The sequence below is a fragment of the Peromyscus maniculatus genome, chromosome 22, assembly GCF_049852395.1.
Source record: "Peromyscus maniculatus bairdii isolate BWxNUB_F1_BW_parent chromosome 22, HU_Pman_BW_mat_3.1, whole genome shotgun sequence".
In the NCBI taxonomy this organism is placed as follows: Eukaryota; Metazoa; Chordata; class Mammalia; order Rodentia; family Cricetidae; genus Peromyscus; species Peromyscus maniculatus.
In genome coordinates, this window is record NC_134873.1 from 23045419 (window position 1) to 23057975 (window position 12557).

The following is a 12557-nucleotide window of genomic DNA, read 5'->3' on the forward strand; positions in this document are numbered from 1 at the left end:
CTAATCTATATTTGGAATATCTAAATAACCCAGCGGACGAATGCTTTCAAAGAGACCAATGTATCATGTCACAAAATCATATGGGTAAAATATCTATGAACAAGACATTAAAGGACAATGGGTTTTCATGTAACAGCACAAAACAGTTTGCTAGTAAGTTGCCAGATCCCACACTGTAACTAACTCTTGGATATTGGCTGTAGAAGGGTTGCCATGAACCTCCGATTTACAATTAAAGTCACTACAGAGTTGGTTAATGTAGCTTCTCTTGGTCTCACAAATATCAACAATACATCCTGGCCTGTACATTTTCTGAAAGAAGGGGGAAATGACTCTAAGATATGTATCTCTAAGTATTAAATAAATGTCATGTATGCTCTTTATCATAATCATTGACACTATGGTGGTTTGAAGGAAAATGGCCTCCAAAGGGAGTGTCACTATTGGGAAGTGTGGCCTTGTTAGAATAGGTGTGGTCTTGTCAGAGGAAGTGCATCACTGTGGAGTCAGCTTTGAGGTCTCATTTATGCTTAAGATAATGCCCAGTGTCTTAGATCACCTCCAGTTGCCTGAAAGATGTAGGATTCTCAGCTACTTCTCTGGCACCGTGTCTGCCTGCAAACTGGCATGTCCCATCATGATGATAAAGAACTGGACCTCTGAACTATAAGTGAGAAACTACAATTAGACATTTTCCTTCTAAGAGTTGCTGTGGTCATGTTGTCTCTTCACAGCAATAGAAACCCTAAGACTAAAGTTGGTACCAGGGACTGGGGTATTGCTGTGATAGACTGAACCCTGTTTTGATTGGAGTAATAATGGACTTTGGGAGTTTAGGTTAGGAAAGAGGTGGAATGCTTTAAGTGCTGCTTAATGGGCCATATTAGAAAAAGAATGCAAGACAGTGGTGTTAAGAGTTATTTGAACTGTGGAGGTCTGGCTCAAGACATTTCAGAGCAGAATATTAATATGTGGTCTACAGATCATTTTTGTGATATTTTGGGGAAGAATGTGGCTGCTTTTTGCCCTTGTCCAGAAAGTCTGCCTGAGGCTAAAGTGAGGAGTTTTTGATTAATTCCCATGGCAGAGGAGATCTCAAAACAGCTTGGCACGAACTTTGTTGTGTGGTTATTAGTGATAACTCTGATAAAGATTTATAATGAAAAGAACAAACTAAACAAATAAAAAATGTACAGATAGAGAAAAGGGGCACTAGGAAGTGGAATAAAGCTAAGTCCTGTGTTGGAGGAAATAAACACATTAAGAATTGGAATAGCCAGAGTGGTGGCACATGCCTTTAATCCCAGCACTTGGAAGGCAGAGCCAGGCAGATCTCTGTGAGTTTGAGGCCAGCCTGGGCTACCAGGTGAGTTCCAGGAAAGGCGCAAAGCTACACAGAGAAACCCTGTCTCGAAAAACAAAACAAAAACAAAAAAGAACTAGAATAAAGGAAGTGGTAACTTCAGGGCAAGAAAGATCCCACCCAGCTAAGTTCCAACTTGTGAAAAGGAGTTAAAACATTAGAGCCAGGTGTGGTAGTATACACCTTTAATCCCAGCACTAGGGAGGCAAAGGCAGGCATATCTTACCCAGCTAAGTTTCTAGCTTGTGAAGGGAAATTAAAAGAAAAGCTTAGAGCTCGGTGTGGTGGGGCCCACCATTAATTCCAGCACTTGGAAGGCAGAGGCTTCTGGATATGTGAGCTTGAGGCCACACTGGTCTACAGAGCAAATTCCACAACAGCAAAGCGTGGGCAGTGAAGGACAGAAAGTATGTGAAAATGTAATTGAATGAGGGAACCATGTTCCAGCCCCAGCAAGCAGTAGAACTCGGTGGTTTCAGCCATGTGATTCTGCCTTTAGAGTCAAGGATAGAAGAAAGGCATTGTAGAGCTTCCCCAGAGACTAATAGAAGTTGCTGAGTCCAGGCATGTGTCAGGATGTCCCTAAATGGAGGATCAGAGAGGCCACTGTATGAAGCTGTGAAGTTGATGGTTGGATTTCCTTGGAGACTCCAAGATGTAGGAGATGCCAGAGTCAAGGGATACTTGCCAAGGAGGGCTGCTAATGGAGAGGAACCAACCCAAGAGAGAGAAGTGTATTGCAGTCAACAGAGCTGAAAGGAGTAGGAGATCTGAAGGATGTTTTGATGTCAGACATGAAGATGCAGAGTTTGGGAGTTTGCCCAGCTGGTTTTCAGTCTTGTTTTGGTCCAGCATTTCCTCACTATGCTCCCTTCCCTGTTTCGGAATGGTAGTGTATATCCTGTGCCATTGTAGGTTGGAAGTATGGGATCTGCATTTTCGTTTTGCAGGAGATTACAGTTAAGAGATTGCATGAATCTCAGAAGACTTTGAACTTTAGACTTTTAAATAATAATTTTTGAGATTGTTAGAGACTCTGGGGACTTTTGAAGTTGGACTGAACGCACTTTTGCATTATGATATGGTTACAAGCCTTTAGAGGCCAGGGAGTTGAATGTGGTGGTTTGAAAGAAAATGGCCCCCAAAGGAAGTGCCACTATTAGGAAGTATGGCCTTGTTGGAATAGGTGTGGTCTTGTTGGAGGAAATGTGTCACTGTGGGGGTGGCTTTGAGGTCTCATACATGCTCAAGATAATACCCAGTGTCTCAGACCACATCGTGTTGCCTGAAAGATGTAGGACTCGCAGCTGCTTCTCCAGCATGTCTTCCTGCACACTGCCACATCCCGCCACGATGGTAATGAACTGAATCTCTGGCCTGCTAGAGAGCCACCGCAATTAAATGTTTTCTTTGAAAGAATTGCCATGGTCTTGGTGTCTTTTCATAGCAATAGAAGCCCTAACACAATATGTAACAATATTTAACAGTATAGCACAGGCATTCTCCTATGGTTAGTATAATTACTGAAGTCAGAAAAGAAAATGAACACTACCATCTTTAACACCATCCAAACTGTCCCCCACATTTGTTTTATAATAAAAACATTCAATCCAGAGTCAGGGGTTGTGTTATTTTGTTATGCTCCTTTAGTCAGAATTGTCACAGCTTTAATATAAGTGTGAGGGAAATCAAAACAGAGGACGTGCCCGGCTGTCCAAGGCTTCAGTGGTTGAGTGCAGCGAACAGGGAAAGGCCCCAGACATGAGCTAACTTGAGCTGCCTCTGGAGCTTCTTTCATGGCTCAAGGGGTCACCATGGGCCTGGATCAAGAGTTCCAGTAATGCTTGTCACACAGCATCAGACAGCTTTATAAGAGGCACTAGGAAGACCACAGTGGCCATCACGTGGCTAACTGGAACACACAGGCAGAACCACTGAGAAACAGATCTCACCCACTAGTGACCAATTTTTGTCTCCAGTGCTTTCCTCCTCATCTTCCTCCTTCTACGTTGGAGACAAGGTCTTGCCACGTAGTTCAAGATGGTCTCAAAGTACCCAAATGGTACCCAGGGAGGCCAGAAGAAGGTGTCAGATCCTCTTCATGACAGACTGTCATGAGCTGACATGTGGGTGGTGGGGATTGGTTGTGAGTCCCTGGTCCTAGGAAGAGCAGCTAGTGCTCTTAACCACTGGGCCATCTTTCCAGCCTCTGTAATTCTTAAGGATTCAGTCTCCTGAAACCGTATTCTTTCTTCTTTCTAAAGTGCAATGACAAAGTACTGTTTCCCCTTAATAGTGAGTCTAGCTTAGGCCAACTGCTCACATTGTATCCTTGCCCACAGCACACAGACATGAGACCAGACACAGTAGGAACTGCAGGTAAAACATTTATTATAAATATCATTAGGTGATTAGATGGGGAACAGGAATGAGGCACCAGGGTCTTTTAAGTAGAGTTTGGAAGACACAGAGTAGTAATTTCTGGAAGCAATCAATGAATGCGGTTTTGTTCTGGTAGGTCTGATTTAACAGCACTTGTTTCTGTTCACTGATTTTCCACCACGGATTGGACCTGTCCTCTAACCAAGGTCCTCAGAGCACAAATCCTGGCTTCCCAGTCAGCTCACTAGAAGGCCTCAGTGTGCACACGCCAGTGAGGACTTGTGTGTAGCACCAACCCTTACTATGTAGCTAACGGTCTTCTCCATGGTCTAAAAGCCCTCCTTGTCCGGAGTTTGGCTTTTCCCCTCTGAGAAGTTAGAGCTCTGATGCAGAAGCCATACAAAGGACTAGAACTTTCTTCACGTACCACTGAGCGGGTGGCACATAACAACCAAATCTTCCATCAGCATCTTAGGTTTGTGAGAGGAAGGACCATCTCACTGCCCCTGAGGAATGATAGAGCTATGGGAGTTTTTCTCTAGAAGAAAATGGAATGTTTCCAACGTGAATCAGCTGTCACTACAGACAGTGGGGTTTACTGGACTCTGGGATCTTAGGATTGAGTCAATTAAGGGAAAGCAGCCTAGCTGGTCCTCCACTTCTCAGTCAAGAATACATTTTCAGAGGTGAAGTAATACAAAATTCAATGGATTACTTCTGTTCGTTTGCAAAAAAAATATTTTTTTCCAATTAATAAAGCTTAGGCAAATGGGGAACAAATTTATACTAATGTTTTACTCAACAATTTAAAAATCTTTCCAAAAAGTATGTTCTAGATTTTTCACAAGGGGAGAATCGTAGGGTAGCAAACGGCACTATGAAAGGCATCAGTTCACAGCTTCCTGTCCATGGAGCTTCACTGGAGGAATCACAGCGATGAGCCACTCCACGGCCATACACACCAGATGTGGACAGTCCATCCCTCCCTTCTTGTTCTAGAGGAGCCTGCAGGGACCTGGCATTTTAGGGCTCAGGTGGAGCCTGCTGGCCATCTGGCCATCCTGTGGCAGGTCAGAGTCAGGATCCTTCAGCAACTCTGTCTAGTTAGTTGATAATGTCGGGCAACCTTGATTCTTGGTTTACTGCAGCAGGAGCAGGAAGACATGCTGATGACCTCAGCCAAGACCCGTACAACGTCTGACTTGATTTCCCCCGTCCCTGAAGGGAAACCAAGCTCACTGTCAGCATCCCTGCTCATTCCTCCCTACAGCTGGAAGAGCAGGGGTACTCTTCTCAGTCTTACACATTTTAGACACCTGACTGCACACTTCACACTCATGGGTGGGTTTTCATTTTCTAGTCAGTGTTTCATAATTTCATCTAGGACAATCTATTCTAAAGTAAGGATTCACTTGAATCACCTATATTTAGGTTGTCTTGGGCTTGTCAGGATCCTTTGGGTAAACTGCACTGTACAGCTCTGTCAGGCTTCTTGTAAAAAGAAGAATCTTTGTGGAGATCACTGTGGAGATCCTGAGTCAGGGAATATGTGGAATGAGTCATCAACTGTGTTCACTTTAGTCTTAGCACAGGGAGCTGGTAGTCTGTAAGCAACAGGGTCTCATGTTTCCTTTTCAAGCGTTAAGATTAAACATTCACCAGTAATCAGAACACACCTACAGCTCCCACGTATCAGCTGTGGGTACGTCTTCCCAGGGCCAGTTTTTATATTTTGGGCAGTTTATGGTTCATCCAATCAGCAACTATGGCAGCCACCTCCTGGCTGAAACCAAGGACAAAAGCATGGGATATTCCTTTCTCACAGAGTCGGATGTCACCTTCTGGAAAATCTTTCTTCATGTCTTCATAGTACTTTACTGGACACCAGCCATCTGTCTTACCATAGTAAAACGTCAGCTGAAAGACAAGAAACAGCGTTTTATTGTCCCCTCCCAATGTCACCTGACCCCTGTGGACTGCAGTGCTTAGAAGGAGCACCTGTGCCCGACTCCACCCACTGGTCCTAAGGACCCTTCCAGAGCCCTTAGAGACCATGGGATTCATTAAGGGCTTGTGAGGGGAAGACACCCACCAGGAAACTCTGTGGGGCAGACTCCTCTAACCCACAGAGAGAAGGTCTGACAAGGTCATGTGCACTGAGGCTGGAGAGGACATGGGAGAGCAGAGGGGAGGGGAGGGGACAGTTAAGATGATACAGTCAGTGGCAGAGTGGTGGCCACACACGGACTGTTTTCACACAGCCCTCTGGTAGGCCCAGGTCTGTTCCCAGAGGCAGCGCGCACCTCTGGCCAAGGCAGGCTAAGCAGAAGTTGGGGCCAGAGCTAGGGTGGAAAGCTCCTTCCCAGAGAGCACCCCGCCCCCTTTGTAAGCCCCATAGTAGCCCGGCCCGAGGCAGAGGCAACACCACCTTGCCGCGCCACAGCTGCCCACCTTCTTCCAAAGGCTGCAGCCCACGTGCTCTGTTTGTGAACAACTGCAGGCCCCTGTGGACCCAGAGCGATATTCAGATTCTATCCGGAAGCAGCACATAACAGCTGTTTCCAAAAGCCTGGGCCAGAGATGGTCACGGCAGTTTAGAATTTCCCTCCAAAGTGAGTTTTCAATGAAAATGTCAAGTTTAGAACCAAACACTCATTCACTTATGTATGAGGAGACATGTATCTCCTGATGGTTTAGAACAAGGACAGAATAGGGGAACGCGGACCTTCTCATTATTCAGATACACCAGGTACGGAATGCGGACCTTCTCATTATTCAGATACACCAGGTACCTGGTCAGGCACAGCAGACCCCGCAGGGCGCCCACACAAATCTGGAGCAGCCACATGTACGGTTGACTTTCTTCCCTTGGCTTCCTCTAGTCCAGAGCTCACCTAACGCCCCTCCCTGCCTCTGTTCCCATTATATTCAACGGCTCCTCTATCTCCAACCTTTAACTTGAAATGGCCAAGTATCCAACTTCAGACGGCTTCTTCCTTTATATTACAGACTTCCGTAGGTGGCCACCATGCATGCTCACAGCTCCAACTCTAGGCCTGCCATGCCCAAACCAAAACTGAGCCCAGACTCCTCTTTTTAAGTTTCATAGCATACATCTGGGCATGTATTTGCTTGGATATTCCACATGTGTCTTACACACAAGTACCAACCACCTCCCACAACCTGGGGCTCTTCCCATCCTCCCTCACCACCAAATCTAGACCCAGGGCAACAGTCTCAGATTCCTTCACTCCATCTGCTAATACCCCACCTGCACTAAGGGCCACTGAGTCTTCCTCCTGAATCATTTCATCCCCAACCTCACTGCATTCATTGTTCTAAAACCTACAAACAGACATGCCACCTAAAATGTAACTGTTTCCCAATTTTCTTCCAACACTTCCCTGAAATTATCCCTCAAGTGGGGTGATCTCACCATATTTGTTAGGATAACTGATACATACAGGAATATCTGAATGGGCTGTTGGCGGCTGGTTCTCATTGGGCAGTGGCTATATCATGTCATCAAATATTTGTAATATCCTCTAGTTGAGTGTTTCACAGCCTAATGCAGTGACCTTTTAATACAGTCCCTCATGTGATGATGCCAACCATAAAATTATTTTCATTGCTACCATGGAACTGTAACTCCGCTACTTTTAAGAATCTTAATGTAAATGTCTGTGTTTTCCATTGGTCCTAGGCTACCCCTGTGCAAGGGTGGTTTCTGCCCCAAATGTGTTGTGACCCACAGGTAGAGAATGGCTGCTCCTGATGCTGTCCCTTGTTCATGACGTGATCAGTGCCTAAAACCACACATCATGTACCCAGCTACTTTCCCAAATGGGGCTTTTAACTTGGAGTCTACAGACCCACATTGATCCAGTGTTTGGGAGTATAAACTGGTCATTTACCCCTAATGATAATGTAATATTTCTTTCAATTATAAATACAGAAAATAAGCCACTATACTATTAATACATATTTGTTCAAATCATAGTAAACTCACTGTAGATGAGTAAAAACAGACTGACACTCATTACTGCAAACTCACAGTAGTAACTCTGTTATTATATCATTAATTATATTTACTTTTTAATTATATGTGTGTGCATGTGTCTGTCCGTGTGTCTATACACATAAGTGGAATTGCACATAGAAGCTTGAGGTATCAGAACCCCTGGACCTGGAGATACAGCGGTTGTGGGTTGCCTGATGTGGATGCATGAACTGAACCTGGGTCCTCTGCAAGAAAAGTACCCACTGCTAACCACTGAGCCATCTCTCCAGCACCTGTTATTACCTCTTCTTCTTCAATGTGTTAATAAAGGTGCCCGTGCACTGGATCACAAATTAATTTTAGAGTATGTTGTTGACTGTATTTCAATATAATCCATATCCTATAAAAGCTTCCTGACTGATCTGTCTTTCCACCCACCCAGCTAGCACCCATTCACTGATGGTTCACCAGAGACTCTGAATTGCGCTGGACCCTCAGATGAAAATAAGTCCTCTTCCGTGGGTGGGGCGAGAGGAAGGCTGTGCATTCACACTGTGTGTGACAAATGTGATATTCTAACTGTGAACAGGGAGCCACGGGAGCCACGGGATGCTGCAGCTGGGGAAACTTCCTGGAGATGACAGTGAGAGCCGGGTTCCAGGAAAAGTGGGAGTTAGCCCGGGGAAGGGACAGTGCAGCCTCTGATGTCAGCATCGCGCCACACTCCGTTGGAAGCAACTATGATGCGGTATTTTCATCGGAAAGGGAAGCAACTCTTTACTGTCGGAGACTGAAAACCAACACAGCTGTCCAGGACTGGGAATCCATTCTGAAGCTCCTGCAAGGAAGACAGCTGGCCTCGACTTTTCAGAGTTCAATTGGTCAATTTCCCTAAATATATTAAAACCTCTCTTTGTGTGAGCAATGGGAATCAACAGAAGAAAATCTAATTGTGACGTTAAAGCCGAAGCCAGCCGATCAAGTTAGAAGAAGGGTCCGGGAAGCTTTCCGCATGATGTGGTAGACACCGTTTTTTAGACTAGTTTTCACATGGATTCTTGGCTAGATGGTACAAAATACTCTTTATGTAGTGGTTTGAGTTGAATAGTAGAAAGTTTTTGCATCAATGATGGTTCAGAAACTTCACGCTGGGCAGCAGGAATAGGCACAAAGGTTCTGAGTACCTCTGGCTCGGCGGAAATGGGAGAGGGCATCCTTGAACACAGCATCCAAGGCAGAGCCATTTGCAGTCTCAGCAACTGGCTTTTGGCTTTGACTAAAACAGCAGTTCTCAACCTGGGGGTTGGGACACCTTTGGAGTCAAAGGACCCTTTCACAGAGGTCACCTAAGACCATCAGAAAACACAGATATTTATATAACACCTCATAACAGTGGCAGAATTACAGTCATGAAGTAGCAATGAAAATAATTTTGTGGTTGGGGTCCCCACAACATGAGGAACTTCACTAAAGGGTCACAGTGTTAGGGAGGCTGAGAGCCACTGGAAGAAACGATCTCTGGAATCAGGGAGACAATGCCCACCTTCCTAGAACAGTGAGTCCAGTTAACTCCCCTTATGTTCCTAAGCTGACGGGACATACTATGTTGAGTCACCTTTATCAAAATTAAGTTGTACCACGTTTCCTCCCGTTTTCATTTCATAACAGGAAGTTGCCATCCATTTCCTGTCTGTATTTGCTCAGGAATGCTGGGGTCCAGGGACCACCCTAGCTGAGTGGAGAGCTGCTCTTTGGCTGGTGAAGGCATTTCTTGACCTCACGGTAAGGGAGCTGCAGTGAGACAGTTATGGACCTGCACACCAGCAGGACCAGCGACACCGGACCAGACTTCTATTCTACCATGCACTTGATGTTGTTGCCTTAGAAACACACTTATTCCCTGGAGCCTGAGAACTTCTTCCTGAGCCTGTGTTAACGTCAGCCTTGAAATGTTGACCACCAGCACACTCCCAGGTTTCTCCCGAGAAAGTGTCAGGAAACATCCAGCCCTGGCAGTTGCCATGAGCAGACCTCTACCTGGGAATGGTTCACACGTGCATAAGGATTTAACTTAGCACAGGATAAGTTAGCCGCCTCTCTGACCTCTTTCTGAGCACAGTGGACATACAGGATCCAGAATGAGAATTATTTTACAGCAGCTGGCTTCCCCAGGTGGCAGGACCGCCTCTAACGTGACAGCCCACTCACTCCCCAAGTGTGAAGTTTGGAAGTGAGTGTCTGCCAATCTTACTGTAAAGCAGGAGGTGAATTGTTTTTACAAACTTCCAACCTGGAGAACTTAAATGCATTCTGGAAACAGACTCATTTATAATTTAACTACAAAATAAAATGCTATTTTCTGGTAATTTCATACCCTCAATGCTGGAAGTATTTCAGAGCCCTGGAGAGTAAGTAGGTCTTCCTTGTCCAACCTTATCCAATCAGCTAGGAACAGCTTCCTCTTGAGTCAACATTTCTATCTCTAGACAACTACTGCTTAGGAAATATGAAGACCACTAATATGATGATCATATGATGATGTAAATATGATGACATAAACCAACAGATAATAGCATTTTCCCAGGTACTGCTGGAGTGAATATTTTGAATACAATGAAATCTTTTCTAAGCAACAGATAAAATGCTTGCTTTCAGAAAACTGTGTTGGGGGTTAGAGAACTATGAATCACTACTGTGGACAGGCTTCAGTCTAATGTCTCACAGTTAAGAAGAGATCTTCACTGCAGTGCGCTACCTAGGATCTGACGTGCAGGCCCTATCAGAGTGAGTCATCCATCAGGGATTGCTGTGGATATCACTCTATATAAATAAAACTCTGATGGCCAGTGACCAGGCAGGAAGTATAGGCGGGACAAAGAGAGAGGAGAATTGGGGAAACAGGAAGAAGGAGGAGAGACACTGCAGCCACCGCCAGGAGAAGCAGCTTGTGAAGACGCTGGGAAGCCACCAGCCACGTGGCAAGGTATAGATTTATAAAAGTGGGTTAATTTAAGATAAAAGAACAGTTAGCAAGAAGCCTGCCACGGCCATACAGTTTATAAGTGATATAAGCGTCTGAGTGATTATTTTATATGTGGATTGTGGGACTGCGGGGCTTGGGGAACCTGGAGAGAAGCCCTCCGGCAACAAGGGATCATTCTACTGTCCCCAGCAGATGTCAGTGTTCCACACGAGCTGTAAAGTTCTAGGTCAATGTCGTCTCCAGAGGCATACAGCAAGGCACAGATGCACTTCAAGAAACTTCTAGTAACGGTGTTAAAGAGTCTGAAGGATTGAGTAAAATTACTGTAGATGTATTTTAAACATATTTACTACAATACATCTAAACTATTTCAACATGTAATCAATATATTAATGACATAATGTTTCTCTGCCTATGTTGAGGTTGAACTCGGTCCTGGACAATACCACTCAAATACCACTCAAACTCTCTACCACTATTCTGCATCCTGAGCACCAGGTACTAATGTCCTGAAAGTCAATGTGCACTTAACTTATGAAACATCTCAATTCACACTAACCACACATAGTACTTCTGGTGTGTGGGTGTGGGAGGTTAACAGTGCAGTTCTGGGCTGGGGTGAAGTTCAGCGCAGGTCATGTGCCTTCAGCATGTGCAAGGGCGCACGTCTGATGGAACTGAAGCAACTGAACAAAAACAGTGCAGACCTGGACTGGAGAGTTGGCTCAGATGTTTAGAGCACTGGCTGCACTTCCAGAGGTCACGGGTTCAATTCCCAGCACACACACAGCAGCTCACAACTATCTGTTACTCCATTTCCAGGGTATCTGCAACTCTCTCTACAGACATATGTGCAGGCAAAACACCAATGCACATAAAATAAGTAAATATCTAAAACGAACAAACAAAAACCAGCGCTGATCTACCCGCTGCAGGATGACACAGATAGATGAAGTCCCAGAAGTGCCACTGCTATCTACGTATTAGGACCTTAGGGCATATTCTAAATCATGGTGGCTTTACAGCTTCAGATAGTGGCACTTCCAAATGTAGTGTGAGTGAGTCTAGCATTTGCAGGTATCACACATGTCCTGATAGCTCAGAAAGCTGCTTTTTATGTGAGAACAAGACAGTCCTGTGTGTTGGAGAATGAGAAAGCCAGGTTTCCTGTTCATTAGGTCACATGCGAGGTTAGCTCCTCTCCACTGTTTGAATTGTTACACTTCAATAGAACTCATTTATTCTACAGTGCTATTGAGACTTCTCAGCTTAATACATTGTTAAAAGCATGGATTTTTTAAAATCAATTTAACAAAACAAGTGGCAAAATAAACGTCTGTAGCTGTCATCAGCTTTACTTTCTCCATGTAACTTTCAAGGGTAAGGGAACCTCGTCTAAATCCACAAAGGCTCAACGCCTTCAGTTCTTAGCCAGTTCTAGCCTCGTGCCCTCAGTCAGTGTTTCTACCCATCAATTGATGTGCCTGCAGCCTCAAAGTGCTTACCTTAGGTAAATGTTCCTTTATGATTTCATCATCTCTCTTCCGCACTTGTATCATTTCTTGGCTCCCGAGGTAGGCAGCATTAGCTTCATTAAAAAACAAAGAAACAAACAGTTAAACACTTAGAATATACAGAAGAAACACAAATATCAAATTAATTTCAACCAATTCATGCTTCCTTCCTCTAGAGGCCAAGTGCTATGTGATGTTAGGAATGGGGGTCTAAAAGATGTACATGAGCTCTCTGGCAGGCTGGCCAAGGCAAGGTGTGTTTACAGAGGACCTATCTCCAAGGTTTAGCTGATCCTGGGAGGGGCAGCCGACCCT

The 12557-nt window shown here is 44.8% G+C and overlaps 1 protein-coding gene across 4 annotated transcripts in view; it reads right to left on the minus strand.

The window, feature by feature from the left end:
- Positions 1 to 3737: 3737 nt before the first annotated feature.
- Positions 3738 to 12557, minus strand: part of Ldah (lipid droplet associated hydrolase) — a 73661-nt gene continuing 64841 nt past the window's right edge. For 3 of the 4 annotated variants that reach the window (XM_006981436.4, XM_042266822.2, XM_076559402.1), the window contains 2 exons: positions 12234 to 12316; positions 3738 to 5662 (listed from right to left, as the gene is read on the minus strand). In XM_006981436.4, coding sequence (XP_006981498.1) covers positions 5471 to 5662; positions 12234 to 12316 — 275 coding nt within the window. In that variant the 3' untranslated portion in view covers positions 3738 to 5470. The remainder of the gene's footprint in view (positions 5663 to 12233; positions 12317 to 12557) is intronic. The other variant, XR_013047327.1, reaches the window with a different exon arrangement.